General features: G+C 40.4%; 1 protein-coding gene across 1 annotated transcript; it reads left to right on the top strand.

Moving 5' to 3' along the window:
• Positions 1–6240: 6240 nt before the first annotated feature.
• On the top strand, positions 6241–23836 carry LOC135571209 (CD5 antigen-like). Its single transcript, XM_065016998.1, has 7 exons — positions 6241–6556; positions 20855–20884; positions 21116–21451; positions 22123–22428; positions 22552–22830; positions 23288–23608; positions 23712–23836. The coding sequence occupies exons 1-7, from the start codon at positions 6514–6516 to the stop codon at positions 23834–23836; spliced, it is 1440 nt and encodes a 479-aa protein (XP_064873070.1). The 5' UTR covers positions 6241–6513.
• The last annotated feature ends 3076 nt before the right edge of the window (positions 23837–26912 follow it).

Here is a 26912-nt window from a genome sequence, read left to right as displayed (position 1 = left end):
TAGTGATACATGGTTAGGTAGGACACAAGATATCTGTTAGATAGGAACAACAGTAGTGATACATGGTTAGGTAGGACACAAGATATCTGTTAGATAGGAACAACAGTAGTGATACATGGTTAGGTAGGACACAAGATATCTGTTAGATAGGAACAACAGTAGTGATACATGGTTAGGTAGGACACAAGACATCTGTTAGATAGGAACAACAGTAGTGATACATGGTTAGACAGGAACAACAGTAGTGATACATGGTTAGGTAGGACACAAGATATCTGTTAGATAGGAACAACAGTAGTGACACATGGTTAGGTAGGACACAAGATATCTGTTAGATAGGAACAACAGTAGTGATACATGGTTAGGTAGGACACAAGACATCTGTTAGATAGGAACAACAGTAGTGATACATGGTTAGGTAGGACACAAGACATCTGTTAGATAGGAACAACAGTAACGTTATTGATACAAACCCTCAATGTGAATTGATATTAATCCATAAATACAGAGCACAAGTACAACCCTTTTATATAAACCTTTTAAGGTAGTAAGAAAATAAACATTCACTTAATATTTCAATAAGTCCCCTGCTAGTAAATCACCTGCTGGTAATAACTAGCGTGACATTGTAGTGCAGAGACCAACGGTGCTCGTTAGCTCGTCTTTAACACGGCTAGCTAAGACAGCAACAACTTGGTTAACTGGCTGAAGTAGGTCTTCAATTCATGAACGGATAAATAAATATATACAGAGCCACATTCGCTATTGACTTTAGGATATATGAACCAGTTTTCCAAAACCACTATTGTGTTATACAGTTTGAAACAGTTTTTATGTACAGAGGAAGAGGACTCGAACCTGCTCTCAGAATATCTGTCAGACTGAGGAGCGGGCAGACCAACTTCCCAAATAGGGGAGAAGCACTCAAAACCTACTAGTTGTTCTTTCAAAGAAAATTATACAAAAATGGTAGGTCCGAAGATCTCTCGTATTAACAACCTTACTACAATGGCAGCAAATATCTTAATGAATTCAGTAACACATAATGAAAGGAAACGTTATTTATATCACCCCTTTTCCTGAGGTGAATGGTTTCACCCACTACTCTCCCGGAACTGAGGCTTTGACATCAACAGTTTCACTTTGTTCCACCTTTGGTGAGCAAAACAGCTAATAACGTAGCTAAATACTGACATTATCCTCAATCGAGAAATCTGTTCATATCTAAATACATGGCTCTGCTTTGGTTTATTCCATTGATATTGTCAAACTGAACATTACATTGAACATGTGAGTCATTTATCAGACGCTCTTATCCAGAGAGACTTACAGTAGTGACTGGATACATTTTCATACGTTGCATTGGCAGGACAATTCCATTAGTAGTTGGGAGGAGAGCAGAAACAGCCTAACACCTCCACTGATACTGTGTAACCTGTCTGCAGTCAACCAGCCATCCAGACTGAAGTGAAGGCCTTGTTACAGAATGAAAACACCTTCTCTTTCGTCGGCATGGCAACCTGTAAACATGTCAGTGGCGTCACAATGTTGCACAACAGCAGCAGAACATTGGATGGAGGGTCATTGTATCATTACACAGTGTCACTGTCTATTCTACTGTATTGGTACATGTGGTATTACAATACATTAGAAGATCTGTAGACGGAAGCATTGAAACAATTTACCAGACATTGTCAACTAGCAACCTGCTCTGTTTCAGTGCTGTTTAAATATCCCACTTATTTTATTCTGTTGTTAGAGGCCATCAGTAGAGACAGTCAGGAAAATAGTCTTTGGAGCAAGTTTTTTTTCTGTCAAACATGGGAAGTGTGTCTATATAGGTAAGTACATGTACAACAGATTTTTACCTTGTCAGCTCGGGATTTGAATATAGGCCTACACTCTTAAATAAAAGGTGCTATCTAGAACCTAGAAGGATTCTTCCACTGTCCCCATAGGAGAACCCTTTGAAGAACCCTTTTAGTTCCAGGTAGAAGCCTTTGGGGTTCCATTTAACAGAGGGTTCTACATGGAACCAACATGAGTCAAATGTACTGTCTAGTGAAGAGAATCGAAATATGTTGTTTATTGACCTCCTCTCCTCTACTGATCCCCTCTCCATTCTAGCACCCATTCTGTTGTTTACTGATCCCCTCTCCATTCTAGCACCATACGTTCTGTTGTTTACTGATCTCCTCTCCATTCTAGCACCATACGTTCTGTTGTTTACTGATCCCCTCTCCATTCTAGCACCATACGTTCTGTTGTTTACTGTCCTCCTCCCCTCTCCATTCTAGCACCATACATTCTGTTGTTTACTGATCTTCTCCATTCTAGCACCATACGTTCTGTTGTTTACTGATCTCCTCTCCATTCTAGCACCATACGTTCTGTTGTTTACTGATCTCCTCTCCATTCTAGCACCATACGTTCTGTTGTTTACTGATCTCCTCTCCATTCTAGCACCATACGTTCTGTTGTTTACTGACCTCCTCTCCATTCTAGCACCATACGTTCTGTTGTTTACTGATCTCCTCTCCATTCTAACACCATACGTTCTGTTGTTTACTGATCTCCTCTCCATTTTAGCACCATACGTTCTGTTGTTTACTGATCTCCTCTCCATTCTAGCACCATACGTTCTGTTGTTTACTGATCTCCTCTCCATTCTAGCACCATACGTTCTGTTGTTTACTGATCTCCTCTCCATTCTAGCACCATACGTTCTGTTGTTTACTGATCTCCTCTCCATTCTAGCACCATACGTTCTGTTGTTTACTGATCTCCTCTCCATTCTAGCACCATACGTTCTGTTGTTTACTGATCTCCTCTCCATTCTAGCACCATACGTTCTGTTGTTTACTGATCTCCTCTCCATTCTAGCACCATACGTTCTGTTGTTTACTGATCTCCTCTCCATTCTAGCACCATACGTTCTGTTGTTTACTGATCTCCTCTCCATTCTAGCACCATACGTTCTGTTGTTTACTGATCTCCTCTCCATTCTAGCACCATACGTTCTGTTGTTTACTGATCTCCTCTCCATTCTAGCACCATACGTTCTGTTGTTTACTGATCTCCTCTCCATTCTAGCACCATACGTTCTGTCGTTTACTGATCTCCTCTCCATTCTAGCACCACGTTCTGTCGTTTACTGATCTCCTCTCCATTCTAGCACCATACATTCTGTTTACTGATCTCCTCTCCATTCTAGCACCATACGTTCTGTTGTTTACTGATCTCCTCTCCATTCTAGCACCATACGTTCTGTTGTTTACTGATCTCCTCTCCATTCTAGCACCATACGTTCTGTTGTTTACTGATCTCCTCTCCATTCTAGCACCATACGTTCTGTTGTTTACTGATCTCCTCTCCATTCTAGCACCATACGTTCTGTTGTTTACTGATCTCCTCTCCATTCTAGCACCATACGTTCTGTTGTTTACTGATCTCCTCTCCATTCTAGCACCATACGTTCTGTTGTTTACTGATCTCCTCTCCATTCTAGCACCATACGTTCTGTCGTTTACTGATCTCCTCTCCATTCTAGCACCATACGTTCTGTCGTTTACTGATCTCCTCTCCATTCTAGCACCATACGTTCTGTCGTTTACTGATCTCCTCTCCATTCTAGCACCATACGTTCTGTCGTTTACTGATCTCCTCTCCATTCTAGCACCATACGTTCTGTCGTTTACTGATCTCCTCTCCATTCTAGCACCATACGTTCTGTTGTTTACTGATCTCCTCTCCATTCTAGCACCATACGTTCTGTTGTTTACTGATCTCCTCTCCATTCTAGCACCATACGTTCTGTTTACTGATCTCCTCTCCATTCTAGCACCATACGTTCTGTTGTTTACTGATCTCCTCTCCATTCTAGCACCATACGTTCTGTTGTTTACTGATCTCCTCTCCATTCTAGCACCATACGTTCTGTTGTTTACTGATCTCCTCTCCATTCTAGCACCATACGTTCTGTTGTTTACTGATCTCCTCTCCATTCTAGCACCATACGTTCTGTTGTTTACTGATCTCCTCTCCATTCTAGCACCATACGTTCTGTTGTTTACTGACCTCCTCTCCATTCTAGCACCATACGTTCTGTTGTTTACTGACCTCCTCTCCATTCTAGCACCATACGTTCTGTTGTTTACTGACCTCCTCTCCATTCTAGCACCATACGTTCTGTTGTTTACTGACCTCCTCTCCATTCTAGCACCATACGTTCTGTTGTTTACTGACGTCCTCTCCATTCTAGCACCATACGTTCTGTCGTTTACTGATCTCCTCTCCATTCTAGCACCATACGTTCTGTCGTTTACTGATCTCCTCTCCATTCTAGCACCATACGTTCTGTTGTTTACTGATCCCCTCTCCATTCTAGCACCATACGTTCTGTTGTTTACTGATCTCCTCTCCATTCTAGCACCATACGTTCTGTTGTTTACTGATCCCCTCTCCATTCTAGCACCATACGTTCTGTTGATTACTGATCTCCTCTCCATTCTAGCACCATACGTTCTGTTGTTTACTGATCTCCTCTCCATTCTAGCACCATACGTTCTTCAGAAGCTGGACAGCATATGAATAGAATCCATCTTCTCTCACCTCAAGACCAACATCACACAAGATGCTTCAGAACAACAACAACAACAAGCTGGTGAAGTTGCTACCCAACAGGAACAACCAATATGTTTAAGTTATATATTCTACCAAGTGTTAATGTCATTGTAGAGGGTGGGTCCCAAAGACCCTCCCCATTAGTGATTAAGGGGACTTGAAGATTCATCTGTTTTGTTGCAGGCCTTATAATCGATACTGTTTCTATGTGTCTAAAACTCTGCCACTTTACGTTGTACAAGCATCTATATTAGTCTTTGTGGTTAGGCCCTGGCTGATGTGAGAGTGGGCTTGCAGGCTGGGTCTGAGTCTATATTAGTCTTTGTGGTTAAGCCCTGGCTGATGTGAGAGTGGGCTTGCAGGCTGGGTCTGAGTCTATATTAGTCTTTGTGGTTAGGCCCTGGCTGATGTGAGAGTGGGCTTGCAGGCTGGGTCTGAGTCTATATTAGTCTTTGTGGTTAGGCCCTGGCTGATGTGAGAGTGGGCTTGCAGGCTGGGTCTGAGTCTATATTAGTCTTTGTGGTTAGGCCCTGGCTGTTGTGAGAGTGGGCTTGCAGGCTGGGTCTGAGTCTATATTAGTCTTTGTGGTTAGGCCCTGGCTGATGTGAGAGTGGGCTTGCAGGCTGGGTCTGAGTCAGACTGAAACTAGATAAAGAGAAGTAACCACTGTCTGGTTTTGACATGTTGATATTGTGTGACAGTGGACAATGCTAATGAATTCAGAGAAGCTACTGTACCAGGTTACTTTATAAGGTAACCTCAGCTTATTGATACACACATACATTGACGTAGGTGATCATACCACCAGGTAGTGATCACATGTATATAATCAGCTGTGCCCTTAGGTGGGTTGCAGAACTTACTGGTTACTGGTTGCTGATTTCACCAATTAGCAAATGATTGACAAAGAACAAGGAACCTGTTAATGTCACCACCATGGATGTAGAAGTTATATAGTCTACCAAGTGTTAATGTCACCACCATGAATGTAGAAGTTATATAGTCTACCAAGTGTTAATGTCACTACCATGGATGTAGAAGTTATATAGTCTACCAAGTGTTAATGTCACTACCATGGATGTAGAAGTTATATAGTCTACCAAGTGTTAATGTCACTACATGTTTAAGTTATATAGTCTACCAAGTGTTAATGTCACCACCATGAATGTAGAAGTTATATAGTCTACCAAGTGTTAATATCACCACCATGGATGTAGAAGTTATATATTCTACCAAGTGTTAATGTCACCACCATGAATGTAGAAGTTATATAGTCTACCAAGTGTTAATGTCTATCCTACTGTGTTACTTGTGAGTTGATGTGATGTCATTGATTATTTCTAACAGATTTCCACACAGTGGAGTCCCTGCAGATTGTGAAAAACAGGATGTGTCACACACTGTGGTCACACCCAAACAGCTCTTTGCTGTACGCCCAGACTTAACACTAAGTCACACAAGACAAGTTTGTATCAGTGGAAAAACACTAGCATTTAACAGACAATTCTCTAAGTAAAAAAAACAGTATAGCATGTCTAATTTACCACCACACCTGTTGAGTTGACTTGGGTAACAGACCTCTAGCTTCTACAACACAGAAAGTTAGAGGCGACTTTCCCAAGTCAGTCAATGACAATTAGGTAAGATATTATAGGACACTATGTGTAACTGCTGCTCTGTCAGCAGTTTCCTGTGGAGTTTTTCTGATGTCAGTGTTTCCTTTAGGAAGGCGGGTTTAACTGATCTGATTTGCTTAACAGTTTGCCACATAATTGAAGTGAGGAAGTAATGAGTTAGAAATCATAAAGCCTAGCAGTATTTCTCACTCTTCAGTCCTCTCTTCATGACAGTAGACTTGTTTTGTCAGTGGAGCCCCAGTTAGAGACAGATATGATACCTGCAGTGATATTGATGATCCTGTTCTGGAGCCCAGGTATGTTTCGAAATTGTAAGATATATTACAATTTGTGCGGCTAGTAAAAGAACATGCAACTGGAAGCAGACAGTAAAAAGGTGTCTCAAAGCAGGACAATGATGTGATCACCTGTAAATGTACTTTACTGTAGTCTAACTGTCCATCTGGGGACAGGCACTAATGTCAGTTAAGGTGTGATGGTCAGTCTTATTAGAACCAAGGTAAGACCCAAATGCAGACAACAGGGTTCAGGCAAAGACAGGTCAAGGCAGAAAGGGGTCGAAAGTCCAGAGTCAGGGGGCAAAGGTACAGGACAGCAGGCATCCTCAGGGTAGGCAGAGATATGTAATCCAGAGGAGGGCAGAGGCACAGGTCAGGCAGGTGGGCTCAGAGTCAGGACAGGCAGAGTGGTCAGGCAGGTGGGCTCAGAGTCAGGACAGGCAGAGTGGTCAGGCAGGTGGGCTCAGAGTCAGGCAGGTGGGCTCAGAGTCAGGACAGGCAGAGTGGTCAGGCAGGTGGGCTCAGAGTCAGGACAGGCAGAGTGGTCAGGCAGGTGGGCTCAGAGTCAGGGCAGGCAGAGTGGTCAGGCAGGCGGGCTCAGAGTCAGGACAGGCAGAGTGGTCAGGCAGGTGGGCTCAGAGTCAGGGCAGGCAGAGTGGTCAGGCAGGCGGGCTCAGAGTCAGGACAGGCAAGTGGGCTCAGAGTCAGGACAGGCAGAGTGGTCAGGCAGGTGGGCTCAGAGTCAGGACAGGCAGAGTGGTCAGGCAGGCGGGCTCAAAGTCAGGACAGGCTCAGGGTCAGGCAGGTGGGCTCAGAGTCAGGACAGGCAGAGTGGTCAGGCAGGTGGGCTCAGAGTCAGGACAGACAGAGTGGTCAGGCAGGTGGGCTCAGAGTCAGGGTCAAGGGTCAAAACCAGGAGGACAAGAAAACAGAGACTGGGAAAAAGCATAAATACAGGCATAAATACACAGGGGATAATGGGGAAGATGGGCTTCACCTGGAAGGGGGTGGAGATAATCACAAAGACAGGTGAAACAGATCAGGGTGTGACACAATGTTCTCTCTAAGCTGCAGATAAATCAGCCAATAGCGAGAAGCACAAGATTGAACTTCACTAACTTTTCTAGAGCAGCTGGTCACCAACCGGTTGATCGCGAACTGGTCGATCTCCATGGTATTCCCAGTGGATCGACAAAGACTTCTGTAAAAACCCACGATAAAGCCTTGTGTTCCAATTTTTTGGGGGGTCTCGGGCTGTTGGCAGGAGGTGCACCTGATTCAGTTGCCCTGTACGCCGGGTTGATATGGTCTAGTCATAGTAACCAGGAGTGGTATGGGGTTGATATATCTGGTGTACCGTTGGATATTATGTATTATTGACCCCTATGGAGAATGTAGCTGTTTGACCTCTATGGAGAATGTAGCTGTTTATCTGTATTATTGACCCCTATGGAGAATGTAGCTGTTTATCAGTATTATTGACCCCTATGGAGAATGCAGCTGTTTGACCTCTATGGAGAATGTAGCTGTTTATCAGTATTATTGACCTCTATGGAGAATGTAGCTGTTTATCTGTATTTGACCCCTATGGAGAATGTAGCTGTTTATCAGTATTATTGACCTCTATGGAGAATGTAGCTGTTTATCAGTATTATTGACCCCTATGGAGAATGTAGCTGTTTGACCTCTATGGAGAATGTAGCTGTTTATCTGTATTATTGACCCCTATGGAGAATGTAGCTGTTTGATGGAGAATGTAGCTGTTTATCAGTATTATTGACCTCTATGGAGAATGTAGCTGTTTATCTGTATTACTGACCCCTATGGAGAATGTAGCTGTTTGACCTCTATGGAGAATGTAGCTGTTAATCTGTATTATTGACCCCTATGGAGAACGTAGCTGTTTATCAGTATTATTGACCCCTATGGAGAATGTAGCTGTTTATCTGTATTATTGACCCCTATGGAGAATGTAGCTGTTTGACCTCTATGGAGAATGTAGCTGTTTATCAGTATTATTGACCTCTATGGAGAATGTAGCTGTTTATCTGTATTACTGACCCCTATGGAGAATGTAGCTGTTTGACCTCTATGGAGAATGTAGCTGTTTATCTGTATTATTGACCCCTATGGAGAATGTAGCTGTTTATCTGTATTATTGACCTCTATGGAGAATGTAGCTGTTTGACCCCTATGGAGAATGTAGCTGTTTATCTGTATTATTGACCCCTATGGAGAATGTAGCTGTTTATCAGTATTATTGACCCCTATGGAGAATGTAGCTGTTTATCAGTATTATTGACCTCTATGGAGAATGTAGCTGTTTGACCTCTATGGAGAATGTAGCTGTTTATCTGTATTATTGACCCCTATGGAGAATGCAGCTGTTTATCTGTATTATTGACCCCTATGGAGAATGTAGCTGTTTGACCTCTATGGAGAATGTAGCTGTTTATCTGTATTACTGACCCCTATGGAGAATGTAGCTGTTTATCAGTATTATTGACCTCTATGGAGAATGTAGCTGTTTATCAGTATTATTGACCTCTATGGAGAATGCAGCTGTTTATCTGTATTATTGACCCCTATGGAGAATGTAGCTGTTTGACCCCTATGGAGAATGTAGCTGTTTATCTGTATTATTGACCCCTATGGAGAATGTAGCTGTTTGACCCCTATGGAGAATGTAGCTGTTTATCTGTATTATTGACCTCTATGGAGAATGTAGCTGTTTATCAGTATTATTGACCCCTATGGAGAATGTAGCTGTTTATCTGTATTATTGACCTCTATGGAGAATGTAGCTGTTTGACCTCTATGGAGAATGTAGCTGTTTATCAGTATTATTGACCTCTATGGAGAATGTAGCTGTTTGACCCCTATGGAGAATGTAGCTGTTTATCAGTATTATTGACCCCTATGGAGAATGCAGCTGTTTGACCCCTATGGAGAATGCAGCTGTTTGACCTCTATGGAGAATGTAGCTGTTTGACCCCTATGGAGAATGTAGCTGTTTAACTGTATTATTGACCCCTATGGAGAATGTAGCTGTTTATCTGTATTATTGACCCCTATGGAGAATGTAGCTGTTTGACCCCTATGGAGAATGTAGCTGTTTAACTGTATTATTGACCCCTATGGAGAATGTAGCTGTTTAACTGTATTATTGACCTCTATGGAGAATGTAGCTGTGTGACGTAGAAGTCCGTCACTGGCCGCGGGCAGCATTTGGTTCTTTAACACACACACATATTCATCACTCCTCCCTGCGCCATTATAAGATAAGTTAACAATGTGGGTCGACACACAAATTAACTTCTGTCTTGGTGCATGCATTTCACACTTGTCAATGTTCATATTTGAGAGATACAATAATTATTATACTTATCAATGTTGTGGATGAGCCCATTGTTTGTTTGTTCTGTTCTCTCTCTCCATCTCTGTAGCTTCCGGGTATGCTGGAAAAGGACCCGAGCTAAGGGAATTGGGTTGGCTTTACAGTGCCTGTCCCAAATGGCTCATTAATGCATATGGGCATATTGAAAGATATTGTCAGTAGTGATGTAATGTTGTAAATGTTATGTTGTGATATTGTTTAAAACCGTGTTGCAATGTATATCCTTTAGTATGTTTAGTTCATGGAAAATGTAGGTTTGTATTGTTAATTGATTAATTAATGAGGGTTAATTGTTCTGAGGGGAGGGGCTAGCCCTACAAAAGGAGCCTCTCTTTCAGTCATGGGGAGGCATTTTGGATTGAGCTGTGGATGGGGCAGCATTGTTTTTAAGCTGTCCCATAAGGTAGACGTTGATGGCAGTAGAATCACTTGTAAATAAACACCTTTGCACAGAACAACTTTTGCGGCTCCGCCATTTTTTTATTTTGATAGAGGTTAGGTTATCCAGTTTAGCCTACTCTACGTGACAAGCTGTTTAACTGTATTATTGACCCCTATGGAGAATGTAGCTGTTTATCAGTATTATTGACCTCTATGGAGAATGTAGCTGTTTGACCCCTATGGAGAATGTAGCTGTTTATCAGTATTATTGACCTCTATGGAGAATGTAGCTGTTTATCAGTATTATTGACCTCTATGGAGAATGTAGCTGTTTGACCCCTATGGAGAATGTAGCTGTTTATCAGTATTATTGACCTCTATGGAGAATGTAGCTGTTTATTAGTATTATTGACCTCTATGGAGAATGTAGCTGTTTATCAGTATTATTGACCCCTATGGAGAATGTAGCTGTTTGACCCCTATGGAGAATGTAGCTGTTTATCAGTATTATTGACCTCTATGGAGAATGTAGCTGTTTATCAGTATTATTGACCCCTATGGAGAATGTAGCTGTTTATCAGTATTATTGACCTCTATGGAGAATGTAGCTGTTTGACCTCTATGGAGAACGTAGCTGTTTATTTGTATTATTGACCTCTATGGAGAATGTAGCTGTTTATCAGTATTATTGACCTCTATGGAGAATGTAGCTGTATATCTGTATTATTGACCTCTATGGAGAATGTAGCTGTTTATCTGTATTATTGACCTCTATGGAGAATGTAGCTGTTTATCAGTATTATTGACCCCTATGGAGAATGTAGCTGCTGTTTGACCTCTATGGAGAACGTAGCTGTTTATCAGTATTATTGACCCCTATGGAGAATGTAGCTGTTTATCAGTATTATTGACCCCTATGGAGAACGTAGCTGTTTATCAGTATTATTGACCTCTATGGAGAACGTAGCTGTTTATTAGTATTATTGACCTCTATGGAGAATGTAGCTGTTTATCAGTATTATTGACCCCTATGGAGAATGTAGCTGTATATCTGTATTATTGACCCCTATGGAGAATGTAGCTGTATATCTGTATTATTGACCTCTATGGAGAATGTAGCTGTTTGACCTCTATGGAGAATGTAGCTGTATATCTGTATTATTGACCTCTATGGAGAATGTAGCTGTTTGACCTCTATGGAGAATGTAGCTGTTTATCTGTATTATTGACCCCTATGGAGAATGTAGCTGTTTGACCTCTATGGAGAATGTAGCTGTTTATCAGTATTATTGACCCCTATGGAGAATGTAGCTGTATATCTGTATTATTGACCCCTATGGAGAATGTAGCTGTATATCTGTATTATTGACCTCTATGGAGAATGTAGCTGTTTGACCTCTATGGAGAATGTAGCTGTTTATCTGTATTATTGACCCCTATGGAGAATGTAGCTGTTTGACCTCTATGGAGAATGTAGCTGTTTGACCTCTATGGAGAATGTAGCTGTTTGACCTCTATGGAGAATGTAGCTGTTTGACCTCTATGGAGAATGTAGCTGTTTGACCTCTATGGAGAATGTAGCTGTTTATCTGTATTATTGACCCCTATGGAGAATGTAGCTGTTTGACCTCTATGGAGAATGTAGCTGTTTATCTGTATTATTGACCCCTATGGAGAATGTAGCTGTTTATCAGTATTATTGACCTCTATGGAGAATGTAGCTGTTTGACCTCTATGGAGAATGTAGCTGTTTATCAGTATTATTGACCTCTATGGAGAATGTAGCTGTTTATCAGTATTATTGACCTCTATGGAGAATGTAGCTGTTTATCTGAATTAGCTGTTTGACCTCTATGGAGAATGTAGCTGTTTATCTGTATGGAGAATGTAGCTGTTTGACCTCTATGGAGAATGTAGCTGTTTGACCTCTATGGAGAATGTAGCTGTTTATCTGTATTATTGACCCCTATGGAGAATGTAGCTGTTTGACCTCTATGGAGAATGTAGCTGTTTGACCTCTATGGAGAATGTAGCTGTTTATCTGTATTATTGACCCCTATGGAGAATGTAGCTGTTTATCAGTATTATTGACCTCTATGGAGAATGTAGCTGTTTGACCCCTATGGAGAATGTAGCTGTTTATCTGTATTATTGACCTCTATGGAGAATGTAGCTGTTTATCAGTATTATTGACCTCTATGGAGAATGTAGCTGTTTGACCCCTATGGAGAATGTAGCTGTTTATCAGTATTATTGACCTCTATGGAGAATGTAGCTGTTTGACCCCTATGGAGAATGTAGCTGTTTATCAGTATTATTGACCTCTATGGAGAATGTAGCTGTTTGACCCCTATGGAGAATGTAGCTGTTTATCAGTATTATTGACCTCTATGGAGAATGTAGCTGTTTATCAGTATTATTGACCTCTATGGAGAATGTAGCTGTTTATCTGTATTATTGACCTCTATGGAGAATGTAGCTGTTTGACCTCTATGGAGAATGTAGCTGTTTGAACTCTATGGAGAATGTAGCTGTTTGACCTCTATGGAGAATGTAGCTGTTTGACCTCTATGGAGAATGTAGCTGTTTGAACTCTATGGAGAATGTAGCTGTTTGACCTCTATGGAGAATGTAGCTGTTTGACCTCTATGGAGAATGTAGCTGTTTGACCTCTATGGAGAATGTAGCTGTTTGACCTCTATGGAGAATGTAGCTGTTTATCTGTATTATTGACCTCTATGGAGAATGTAGCTGTTAATCTGTATTATTGACCTCTATGGAGAATGTAGCTGTTTGACCTCTATGGAGAATGTAGCTGTTTATCAGTATTATTGACCCCTATGGAGAATGTAGCTGTTTATCAGTATTATTGACCTCTATGGAGAATGTAGCTGTTTATCAGTATTATTGACCTCTATGGAGAATGTAGCTGTTTATCAGTATTATTGACCTCTATGGAGAATGTAGCTGTTTATCAGTATTATTGACCTCTATGGAGAATGTAGCTGTTTATCAGTATTATTGACCTCTATGGAGAATGTAGCTGTTTGACCTCTATGGAGAATGTAGCTGTTTATCAGTATTATTGACCTCTATGGAGAATGTAGCTGTTTGACCTCTATGGAGAATGTAGCTGTTTATCAGTATTATTGACCCCTATGGAGAATGTAGCTGTTTATCAGTATTATTGACCTCTATGGAGAATGTAGCTGTTTATCAGTATTATTGACCTCTATGGAGAATGTAGCTGTTTATCAGTATTATTGACCTCTATGGAGAATGTAGCTGTTTATCTATGGAGAATGTAGCTGTTTGACCTCTATGGAGAATGTAGCTGTTTGACCTCTATGGAGAATGTAGCTGTTTATCAGTATTATTGACCTCTATGGAGAATGTAGCTGTTTATCAGTATTATTGACCTCTATGGAGAATGTAGCTGTTTATCAGTATTATTGACCTCTATGGAGAATGTAGCTGTTTGACCTCTATGGAGAATGTAGCTGTTTGACCTCTATGGAGAATGTAGCTGTTTATCAGTATTATTGACCCCTATGGAGAATGTAGCTGTTTGACCTCTATGGAGAATGTAGCTGTTAATCTGTATTATTGACCTCTATGGAGAATGTAGCTGTTTGACCCCTATGGAGAATGTAGCTGTTTATCTGTATTATTGACCCCTATGGTGAATGTAGCTGTTTGACCTCTATGGAGAATGTAGCTGTTTGACCTCTATGGAGAATGTAGCTGTTTGACCCCTATGGAGAATGTAGCTGTTTATCAGTATTATTGACCTCTATGGAGAATGTAGCTGTTTATCAGTATTATTGACCCCTATGGAGAATGTAGCTGTTTATCAGTATTATTGACCTCTATGGAGAATGTAGCTGTTTATCTGTATTATTGACCTCTATGGAGAATGTAGCTGTTTGACCTCTATGGAGAATGTAGCTGTTTGAACTCTATGGAGAATGTAGCTGTTTGACCTCTATGGAGAATGTAGCTGTTTGACCTCTATGGAGAATGTAGCTGTTTGAACTCTATGGAGAATGTAGCTGTTTGACCTCTATGGAGAATGTAGCTGTTTGACCTCTATGGAGAATGTAGCTGTTTGACCTCTATGGAGAATGTAGCTGTTTGACCTCTATGGAGAATGTAGCTGTTTATCTGTATTATTGACCTCTATGGAGAATGTAGCTGTTAATAGCTGTTTATGTATTATTGACCTCTATGGAGAATGTAGCTGTTTGACCTCTATGGAGAATGTAGCTGTTTATCAGTATTATTGACCTCTATGGAGAATGTAGCTGTTTGACCTCTATGGAGAATGTAGCTGTTTATCAGTATTATTGACCTCTATGGAGAATGTAGCTGTTTGACCTCTATGGAGAATGTAGCTGTTTATCAGTATTATTGACCTCTATGGAGAATGTAGCTGTTTATCAGTATTATTGACCTCTATGGAGAATGTAGCTGTTTATCTGTATTATTGACCTCTATGGAGAATGTAGCTGTTTATCAGTATTATTGACCTCTATGGAGAATGTAGCTGTTTATCTATGGAGAATGTAGCTGTTTATGGAGAATTATTGACCTCTATGGAGAATGTATTGACCTCTATGGAGAATGTAGCTGTTTATCTGTATTATTGACCTCTATGGAGAATGTAGCTGTTTGACCTCTATGGAGAATGCTGTTAGCTGTTTGACCTCTATGGAGAATGTAGCTGTTTGACCTCTATGGAGAATGTAGCTGTTTGACCTCTATGGAGAATGTAGCTGTTTGACCTCTATGGAGAATGTAGCTGTTTGAACTCTATGGAGAATGTAGCTGTTTGACCTCTATGGAGAATGTAGCTGTTTGACCTCTATGGAGAATGTAGCTGTTTGACCTCTATGGAGAATGTAGCTGTTTGACCTCTATGGAGAATGTAGCTGTTTTTATCTGTATTATTGACCTCTATGGAGAATGTAGCTGTTAATCTGTATTATTGACCTCTATGGAGAATGTAGCTGTTTGACCTCTATGGAGAATGTAGCTGTTTATCAGTATTATTGACCTCTATGGAGAATGTAGCTGTTTATCTGTTTGACCTCTATGGAGAATGTAGCTGTTTATCAGTATTATTGACCTCTATGGAGAATGTAGCTGTTTGACCTCTATGGAGAATGTAGTTTATCTGTATTGATCTATGGAGAATTAGCTGTTTGACCTCTATGGAGAATGTAGCTGTTTATCAGTATTATTGACCTCTATGGAGAATGTAGCTGTTTATCAGCTGTTTATCAGTATTATTGACCTCTATGGAGAATGTAGCTGTTTATCAGTATTATTGACCTCTATGGAGAATGTAGCTGTTTATCAGTATTATTGACCTCTATGGAGAATGTAGCTGTTTGACCTCTATGGAGAATGTAGCTGTTTATCAGTATTATTGACCTCTATGGAGAATGTAGCTGTTTATCAGTATTATTGACCTCTATGGAGAATGTAGCTGTTTATCAGTATTATTGACCTCTATGGAGAATGTAGCTGTTTGACCTCTATGGAGAATGTAGCTGTTTGACCTCTATGGAGAATGTAGCTGTTTATCAGTATTATTGACCCCTATGGAGAATGTAGCTGTTTGACCTCTATGGAGAATGTAGCTGTTAATCTGTATTATTGACCTCTATGGAGAATGTAGCTGTTTGACCCCTATGGAGAATGTAGCTGTTTATCTGTATTATTGACCCCTATGGTGAATGTAGCTGTTTGACCTCTATGGAGAATGTAGCTGTTTGACCTCTATGGAGAATGTAGCTGTTTGACCCCTATGGAGAATGTAGCTGTTTATCAGTATTATTGACCTCTATGGAGAATGTAGCTGTTTATCAGTATTATTGACCTCTATGGAGAATGTAGCTGTTTATCAGTATTATTGACCTCTATGGAGAATGTAGCTGTTTATCTGTATTATTGACCTCTATGGAGAATGTAGCTGTTTATCAGTATTATTGACCTCTATGGAGAATGTAGCTGTTTGACCTCTATGGAGAATGTAGCTGTTTGACCTCTATGGAGAATGTAGCTGTTTGACCTCTATGGAGAATGTAGCTGTTTGACCTCTATGGAGAATGTAGCTGTTTGACCTCTATGGAGAATGTAGCTGTTTATTGACCTCTATGGAGAATGTAGCTGTTTGACCTCTATGGAGAATGTAGCTGTTTGACCTCTATGGAGGAGCTGTTTGAATGGAGAATGTAGCTGTTTATGTATTTTGACCTCTATGGAGAATGTAGCTGTTTATCAGTATTATTGATTGCTGTTTGACCTCTATGGAGAATGTAGCTGTTTATCTGTATTATTGACCTCTATGGAGAATGTAGCTGTTTGACCTCTATGGAGAATGTAGCTGTTTGAACTCTATGGAGAATGTAGCTGTTTGACCTCTATGGAGAATGTATTGACCTCTATGGAGAATGTAGCTGTTTGACCTCTATGGAGAATGTAGCTGTTTGACCTCAGTATTATTGACCTCTATGGAGAATGTAGCTGACCTCTATGGAGAATGTAGCTGTTTATCAGTATTATTGACCTCTATGGAGAATGTAGCTGTTTATCAGTATTATTGACCTCTATGGAGAATGTAGCTGTTTATCAGTATTATTGACCTCTATGGAGAATGTAGCTGTTTATCAGTATTATTGACCTCTATGGAGAATGTAGCTGTTTATCAGTATTATTGACCTCTATGGAGAATGTAGCTGTTTATCAGTATTATTGACCTCTATGGAGAATGTAGCTGTTTATCATTGACCTCTATGGAGAATGTAGCTGTTTGACCTCTATGGAGAATGTAGCTGTTTATCAGTATTATTGACCTCTATGGAGAATGTAGCTGTTTATCAGTATTATTGACCTCTATGGAGAATGTAGCTGTTTGACCTCTATGGAGAATGTAGCTGTTTGACCTCTATGGAGAATGTAGCTGTTTATCAGTATTATTGACCCCTATGGAGAATGTAGCTGTTTGACCTCTATGGAGAATGTAGCTGTTTATCTGTATTATTGACCCCTATGGAGAATGTAGCTGTTTGACCTCTATGGAGAATGTAGCTGTTAATCTGTATTATTGACCTCTATGGAGAATGTAGCTGTTTGACCCCTATGGAGAATGTAGCTGTTTATCTGTATTATTGACCCCTATGGTGAATGTAGCTGTTTGACCTCTATGGAGAATGTAGCTGTTTGACCTCTATGGAGAATGTAGCTGTTTGACCCCTATGGAGAATGTAGCTGTTTATCAGTATTATTGACCCCTATGGAGAATGTAGCTGTTTATCTGTATTATTGACCCCTATGGAGAATGTAGCTGTTTGACCTCTATGGAGAATGTAGCTGTTTATCAGTATTATTGACCTCTATGGAGAATGTAGCTGTTTGACCCCTATGGAGAATGTAGCTGTTTATCTGTATTATTGACCCCTATGGAGAATGTAGCTGTTTATCAGTATTATTGACCCCTATGGAGAATGTAGCTGTTTATCAGTATTATTGACCCCTATGGAGAATGTAGCTGTTTATCAGTATTATTGACCTCTATGGAGAATGTAGCTGTTAATCTGTATTATTGACCCCTATGGAGAATGTAGCTGTTTATCTGTATTATTGACCCCTATGGAGAATGTAGCTGTTTATCTGTATTATTGACCTCTATGGAGAATGCAGCTGTTTGACCCCTATGGAGAATGTAGCTGTTTGAACTCTATGGAGAATGTAGCTGTTTGACCTCTATGGAGAATGTAGCTGTTTATCTGTATTATTGACCTCTATGGAGAATGCAGCTGTTTGACCCCTATGGAGAATGTAGCTGTTTGAACTCTATGGAGAATGTAGCTGTTTGACCTCTATGGAGAATGTAGCTGTTTGACCCCTATGGAGAATGTAGCTGTTTATCTGTATTATTGACCCTATGGAGAATGTAGCTGTTTGACCTCTATGGAGAATGTAGCTGTTTATCTATGGAGAATGTATTATTGACCTCTATGGAGAATGTAGCTGTTTGACCTCTTGGAGAATGTAGCTGTTTATCAGTATTATTGACCTCTATGGAGAATGTAGCTGTTTATCAGTATTATTTATATTATTGACCTCTATGGAGAATGTAGCTGTTTATCAGTATTATTGACCTCTATGGAGAATGTAGCTGTTTATCAGTATTATTGACCTCTATGGAGAATGTAGCTGTTTATCAGTATTATTGACCTCTATGGAGAATGTAGCTGTTTATCAGTATTATTGACCTCTATGGAGAATGTAGCTGTTTATCAGTATTATTGACCCCTATGGAGAATGTAGCTGTTTATCAGTATTATTGACCTCTATGGAGAATGTAGCTGTTAATCTGTATTATTGACCCCTATGGAGAATGTAGCTGTTTATCTGTATTATTGACCTCTATGGAGAATGTAGCTGTTTGACCCCTATGGAGAATGTAGCTGTTTGAACTCTATGGAGAATGTAGCTGTTTGACCTCTATGGAGAATGTAGCTGTTTGACCCCTATGGAGAATGTAGCTGTTTGAACTCTATGGAGAATGTAGCTGTTTGACCTCTATGGAGAATGTAGCTGTTTGACCTCTATGGAGAATGTAGCTGTTTGACCTCTATGGAGAATGTAGCTGTTTATCTGTATTATTGACCCCTATGGAGAATGTAGCTGTTTGACCTCTATGGAGAATGTAGCTGTTTGACCTCTATGGAGAATGTAGCTGTTTATCAGTATTATTGACCCCTATGGAGAATGTAGCTGTTTATCAGTATTATTGACCTCTATGGAGAATGTAGCTGTTTATCAGTATTATTGACCCCTATGGAGAATGTAGCTGTTTGACCTCTATGGAGAATGTAGCTGTTTGACCTCTATGGAGAATGTAGCTGTTTGACCTCTATGGAGAATGTAGCTGTTTGACCTCTATGGAGAATGTAGCTGTTTGACCTCTATGGAGAATGTAGCTGTTGACCTCTATGGAGAATGTAGCTGTTTATCAGTATTATTGACCCCTATGGAGAATGTAGCTGTTTGACCTCTATGGAGAATGTAGCTGTTTGACCTCTATGGAGAATGTAGCTGTTTGACCTCTATGGAGAATGTAGCTGTTTGACCTCTATGGAGAATGTAGCTGTTTATCAGTATTATTGACCTCTATGGAGAATGTAGCTGTTTGACCTCTATGGAGAATGTAGCTGTTTATCAGTATTATTGACCCCTATGGAGAATGTAGCTGTTTATCAGTATTATTGACCCCTATGGAGAATGTAGCTGTTTATCAGTATTATTGACCCCTATGGAGAATGTAGCTGTTTATCAGTATTATTGACCCCTATGGAGAATGTAGCTGTTTGACCTCTATGGAGAATGTAGCTGTTTATCAGTATTATTGACCCCTATGGAGAATGTAGCTGTTTATCAGTATTATTGACCCCTATGGAGAATGTAGCTGTTTATCAGTATTATTGACCCCTATGGAGAATGTAGCTGTTTATCTGTATTATTGACCTCTATGGAGAATGTAGCTGTTTGACCTCTATGGAGAATGTAGCTGTTTATCAGTATTATTGACCCCTATGGAGAATGTAGCTGTTTATCAGTATTATTGACCCCTATGGAGAATGTAGCTGTTTATCAGTATTATTGACCCCTATGGAGAATGTAGCTGTTTATCAGTATTATTGACCCCTATGGAGAATGTAGCTGTTTATCAGTATTATTGACCCCTATGGAGAATGTAGCTGTTTATCAGTATTATTGACCTCTATGGAGAATGTAGCTGTATATCTGTATTATTGACCCCTATGGAGAATGTAGCTGTTTATCAGTATTATTGACCCCTATGGAGAATGTAGCTGTTTATCTGTATTGCTCGCCATGGAAACCCATTTCATGAAGCTCCTGACGAACAGTTATTGTGCTGGCGTTGCTTCCAGAGGCAGTTTGGAACTCGTTAGTTAGTGTTACAGCCGCTGATGCTCCTAGAAATTTCCAGTTCACATAAACAGCACTTACGGGTGACAGGGGCAGCTCTAGCAGGGCAGGAATTTGACAATCTGACTTGGAAAGGTGGCATCCTATGATGGTGCCATGTTGAAAGCCACTGAGCTCTTTATTAAGGCCATACTACTGACAATGTTTGTCTATGGAGATTGCATGGTTGAGTGTTTGATTTTATACATCTGTCAGGAAGGGGTGGCTGAAATAGAATCCACTAATTTGAAGTGGTGTCCACATACTTTTGTATATATAGTGTATGTACTAATGGGTGTTGTTGCCCCATACTAACGATAAGCCTGTCTTCCCCATCACATCATGAAAGGTCATGTTGATGTTCATTTAACCTCTGTCTCTCTCTTCCTCTGACTCCTCCCTTTCTCCTTTGTTTCTCTCTGTCTCTTTCTCTCTCTTTCTCCTCTGTCTCTCTCTTTCTCCTCTATCTCTCTGTCTCTCTCTTTCTCCTTTGTTTCTCTCTATCTCTCTGTCTCTGTCTCTCTCTTTCTCCTCAGATCTCCAGGCTCAAAGCGTCAGTCCACCAGGTAGGTAGAGTATAAATCTACAGTGATTATAGCAGTTCAATATTAGTCAACTTTATTATCCCACATGGAGAAATTCATGTGTCCATACAAACCATTCTATAACCCATTAACAAGTAGTGTTTTATGGAACTACTAATACTTGTCAACCACAAAGCATCACTGCTGTTAGAATAACAGAATCACTGTCATCATCTGTCCTCACCATTGTGTTTTCCTCTCTGCTGTTTACAGCTGAACTCTCAGTCAGACTGGTGAATGGGACCACTTCCTGTTCTGGGACAGTGGAAGTCTTCTACAGAGGAGAGTGGTTGGGTCTATGTACTAGTGGGTTGTGGAGCATAATGGGAGAGACGTGGTTGTGGGACATGAGAGAGACCAAGGTTGTGTGTAGAGAGCTGAATTGTGGGAATCCTGTATCTGTATCTAGAGGACCTCTGATTGAAGATGGAAGAAGAGGAGTCACACTATATAGGTGTAGTGGAGATGAGTCTTCTATTGGACAGTGTGACATCACAGGAGGACCTGGTTTCTGTGATGGTGGATATTATCATCATGTGACCTGTTCAGGTAAGAGACTGGTCATATTGAGAGATTTATTTATACATTATACAATATTACCATTTATCATGTTTTATGTGTTTTTATTTCATTTAAATAGAGGAGAGATGTCAGATGTATTTAAACATTATATTTGTGTTTGTCATATTGGTTTATGGGAGATGTTCATGGGCAGATCATTGTAGTTCAGATGGTACTGAAGTGAAGCTGCCTGATGGATGTCCAGCTGTTTATTTTCTATACCAATATACCAATTTTCAATACCACTGTCACAAAGAGAGAATGAGGGAGGAGGAGAGGAAGAGGGAGATATGGGAGAGATCAAATATATTTTTATCACTGAGTTCTCTCCAGTGATGTCATCATAACCAGTAACCTTTTCTACTCTTGGCCCATCCTGACCCTGACATACAGCATCAGACCTTGTAGATCAGATGGTACTGAAGTGAAGCTGCCAAGTGGATGTCCAGCTGTTTATTTTCTATAAAGTGAAGTGAACTTATTCCTGTCTCCTACCTGCATTATTCCCAACCCGATCCTGAGTGACTAAGAACCCATTTCTACCTCTTACAGTATCAAACATAGCAAACTACCATCTTTTATCCAACATATTTGTGTTTTGTCCTTGACAGTGTCATCAACAAAACTGATTGAATGTTCAACCAACTCTTTTTCTCCAGAGTCTGTGCGGCTTGTGGATGGAGCTGGTCTCTGCTCTGGGAGAGTGGAGGTGAAGTCCAATCAGTCCTGGGCCTCAGTGTGTGAAGCTGACTTTGACCGGCAGGATGCAGAGGTAGTCTGTAGGGATGTTGGCTGTGGGGCTCCTGCAGCTCTACAGGGGGGGCTCTATGGAGGAGGTGGGGGTCAGACCTGGGATAAAGAGTTCCAGTATGAAGGCAATGGGTCCCTTTTCCTGGACTTTGACACCTTAGACAGAGAGTACAACACCTGCCTACCTGGTAATGCTGTTGGACTCACCTGCTCAGGTAAGAAACAGTTTGTCACTCAATCAACATTGTTTCTCACCTGGAGTGAAGAATATGAGAGACAATATAGGTGTGTTTTAGTGAGAAAATAGTAAGATTACTGTCTCTCTCTTCTTTTCTCAGAGCCTGATGATGTGAGGCTGGTGGGAGGAGGCAGTCGCTGTGCTGGTGGAGTGGAGCGGTACGACCAGGGAGAGTGGAGGACTGTGGGAGCTGAGGACTGGGAGCAGGAGGATGTAGCTGCAGTAGTGTGTAGACAGATGGGTTGTGGCTCCACTGTTTCAGTACTTCCTGGAAACACCACTAGAGGGTTTGGAGTTTCCTGTTATGGGTCTGAGTCTTCACTGAGGGAGTGTTCCAGAAGTTATGATCTCTCTCCTGGACTCACAGTGATCTGCTCAGGTAATATCAACATATTATAATTATATTCAACTGATTTCCTTCATTCATACAACTTCCTCTGCACCTCTCATGATGACTGTTTAACTTGTCAGTCTGCTTTGCAAAATAGATCACTCAGTCAAGTAGGAATCAAATACAACTTAAATATCCCAGAATGCTTTTGTATTTGAGTGTTATCTCAGTGAACGTCTCTACTCACTACCACTGTCACATGTCATGTTATTGTCACATCTAAATGAGGAAAGTAGTTGAGGAGCTACGTTTTCTTTTTCTCTCCTCTAGTTCCAGATGTCCTGCTTCAGCCTGATATCAACATATGTTGTCTCAGTGACTGTAGGCCCACTACTCATGTTGCCCTGTGAGGGAGGGTGGCTGGCACTGTTACATGCTGATGTTATTGTCATATCTATAGGAAACTAGTTGAAGAGGTTTTTCTTGTTCTCTTTTATTGTTACAGATCTCCTGGTTCAGCCTGATATCTTCCTGACTGACCCAATGGGAGGGGTCTTCAGGGGCCACCAGGGGCCTGAGATGTTCAGGGGCTACAACTTCACCATCACCTGCTCCACTCAGCCACAGTACCCAGGAGGCTCCTTCCTCCTCACGTTCACCGGCTCCAACAGAACCCAGATCCAGCCAGCTGTCAATCACTCTGCTGCCTTCCTCTTCCCTGCTGCAGATGACTCCCACCAAGGGAACTACAGCTGTGTTTATGACAATTATGTTTTCTCACATAACTTCTCCTCTGAGAGTGAGCTCCTCTCCCTCACCATCACAGGTAACTGAACATGAACCAGACTTATAACTTTGTCATTGACAGATTTCCCACAGATCTATGTGATGATGATCAGTCCCCTCATCAAAGGTGTTTCTGTTTGCAGCCTCTCCTCTGCCAGCCTTCATCATCAGACACGTTGTAGTGCTGCTGATCCTACTGACAACAATCACCACCTCCTACCTGTACTACAAGGTAAAGACATTTACTCAGATGTTACAAGTCATTTAAACTAGAGGGAGAGGGGAGGGGGAGAGAATGGAGATACTAGAGAGTAAATGTCTGATGAGCCCACCAGGAGGCTGAACAGGGTGAGCAGCATGGAATGTCAATGCCATGGAGATGGTCTCTCTGAGCTCCAGAGCTGAAGCTTAGGAGGAGAATGAATCTGACAAATCTTAGGTCAGTTTTGTGTTTTAAATCGATGGTCAGCAGTGGACTGGTGTTTAAAATGTGGTGACAAACCTGAAGTGGTTCTAATTTTAATAACAAGTTCAGAATTAGTTTATCTTTCTAGAACCTTGAAAGAAATCTAAAAGGAGTGACTGCAACCACCATTATTCATTTAGTTTGGTTTTTACCACCAGAGAAACATGGGGTTTTGGGTAACATGGGGTTTTGGTAACATGGCGTTTTGGGTAACATGGGGTTTTGGGTAACATGGGGTTTTGATAACATGGGGTTTTGGGTAACATGGGGTTTTGGGTAACATGGGGTTTTGGGTAACATGGGTTCTGGGTGACATGGGGTTCTGGGTAATATGGGGTTTGGGGTAATATGGGGTTCTGGGTAACATGGGGTTTTGGGTAACATGGGGTTTTGGGTAATATGGGGTTTTGGGTAACATGGGGTTTTGGGTAACATGGGGTTTTGGGTAACATGGGTTCTGGGTGACATGGGGTTCTGGGTAATATGGGGTTTGGGGTATAACATGGGGTTATGGGTAACATGGGGTTTTGGGTAACATGGGGTTTTGGGTAACATGGGGTTTTGGGTAACATGGGGTTCTGGGTAATATGGGGTTTGGGGTAATATGGGGTTCTGGGTAATATGGATGGGGTTCTGGTAACATGGGGTTTTGGTAACATGGGGTTTTGGTAACATGGGGTAACATGGGGTTTTGGTAACATGGGTTTTGGTAACTTGGGTTTTGGGTAACATGGGTTTTGGGCAACATGGGGTTTTATTATTGTAAGATAGTAGCTACATTTCGTCTGTTTGTGTTCCAGAATGTGTTGCTTTTTGCTTTTGTTTTTATGTCTTTATTGTGGTTTGTTGTTGGGGTTTGTTTTTATGATGTTGTTTACTTCATTATGTTATTGATTATAAATGTTATGATATTGATTATGATGTAGATTAGTGTTATGTGGTTAGTAGTATAGAGATAATGATGTTATTGATTATAAACGTTATGATATTGATTATGATGTAGATTAGTGTTATGTTGTTAGTAGTATAGAGATAATGATGTTATTGATTATAAATGTTATGATATTGATTATGATGTAGATTAGTGTTATGATGTTAGTAGTATAGAGATAATGATGTTATTGATTATAAATGTTATATTGATTATGATGTAGATTAGTGTTATGATGTTGCTCTCTAAACTGCCATGTAATCAACTGAATGCTTTTAATAAAATTACAGGCTGTCAGTCTGGTGTGATTTAATTATTAGACAGACTACAACATACAGTATGAATTAACTGAGATCAGTCTGTGTGATTCCCCTCTTGGACAGACTACAACATACAGTATGAATGAACTGAGATCAGTCTGTGTGATTCCCCTCTTGGACAGACTACAACATACAGTATGAATTAACTGAGATCAGTCTGTGTGATTCCCCTCTTGGACAGACTACAACATACAGTATGAATTAACTGAGATCAGTCTGTGTGATTCCCCTCTTGGACAGACTACAACATACAGTATGAATTAACTGGTCATACATTTAGCAGGAGGTTAGGAAGTGCATCTCAGTTTCCACCTCATTTTGTGGGCTGTGTGCACATAGTCTGTCTTCTCTGGAGAGCCAGGTACTGACCTGTATATAGTCCTGCTATTGTTATTTTACTGCTGCTCTTTAATTACTTTTTACTCTTTAATTACTTGTTACAGGCCAACCCAAGCTGTACTGTTCAGTAGGATAATAGTAGACCAACCCAAGCTGTACTGTTCAGTAGGATAATAGTAGACCAACCCAAGCTGTACTGTTCAGTAGGATAATAGTAGACCTTTTATTGAAACAGAGAAACTGAGTCAGAAATTCACAAATTCAGAATTTTTCTCATTTTTTCACGTTTTTGTTCTCAAAGTCAGACTTTTTTTTAACAGAAAAACAATGCAATTGTCCATAACAGAGACCACTTTTGAGGTTTGGGGAAAATCTAAGAAATGTACATTTTTGAAGTAGTTCCCCTTTAATTCAAGTGTGCAGGCACCTAGCACTATTGTTGTATTAGTAGTGTTTATATAGTACAGACACCTAACAGTGTTTATATAGTACAGACACCTAACAGTGTTTATATAGTACAGACACCTAACAGTGTTTATATAGTACAGACACCAGTGTTTATATAGCACTATTGTTGGATTAGCAGTGTTTATATAGTACAGACACCCAGCACTATTGTTGGATTAGCAGTGTTTATATAGTACAGACACCTACACTATTGTTGTATTAGCAGTGTTTATATAGTACAGACACCTAGCACTATTGTTGTATTAGCAGTGTTTATATAGTACAGACACCTAGCACTATTGTTGGATTAGCAGTGTTTATATAGTACAGACACCCAGCACTATTGTTGGATTAGCAGTGTTTATATAGTACAGACACCTAGCACTATTGTTGTATTAGCAGTGTTTATATAGTACAGACACCTAGCACTATTGTTGTATTAGCAGTGTTTATATAGTACAGACACCTAGCACTATTGTTGTATTAGCAGTGTTTCTATAGTACAGACACCTAGCACTATTGTTGTATTAGCAGTGTTTATATAGTACAGACACCTAGCACTATTGTTGTATTAGCAGTGTTTCTATAGTACAGACACCTAGCACTATTGTTGGATTAGCAGTGTTTATATAGTACAGACACCCAGCACTATTGTTGGATTAGCAGTGTTTATATAGTACAGACACCTAGCACTATTGTTGGATTAGCAGTGTTTATATAGTACAGACACCTAGCACTATTGTTGTATTAGCAGTGTTTATATAGTACAGACACCTAGCACTATTGTTGGATTAGCAGTGTTTATATAGTACAGACACCTAGCACTATTGTTGTATTAGCA

The sequence above is a fragment of the Oncorhynchus nerka genome, unplaced genomic scaffold (assembly GCF_034236695.1).
Source record: "Oncorhynchus nerka isolate Pitt River unplaced genomic scaffold, Oner_Uvic_2.0 unplaced_scaffold_696, whole genome shotgun sequence".
NCBI lineage: Eukaryota > Metazoa > Chordata > Actinopteri > Salmoniformes > Salmonidae > Oncorhynchus > Oncorhynchus nerka.
The sequence above is the reverse complement of the archived record's forward strand: the minus strand, read 5'-3'. Positions and strand labels throughout refer to the sequence as shown.

What these genes read in the sequence shown, in the direction of transcription:
- LOC135571209 (XM_065016998.1), top strand. Translation starts at nt 6,514, where the DNA reads ATGATACCTGCAGTGATATTGATGATCCTGTTCTGGAGCCCAG. An exon ending in TCAAAGCGTCAGTCCACCAG is followed by an intron (nt 20,885 to 21,115) that starts GTAGGTAGAGTA and finishes TGCTGTTTACAG; the next exon opens with CTGAACTCTCAGTCAGACTG. An exon ending in ACTCACAGTGATCTGCTCAG is followed by an intron (nt 22,831 to 23,287) that starts GTAATATCAACA and finishes TTATTGTTACAG; the next exon opens with ATCTCCTGGTTCAGCCTGAT.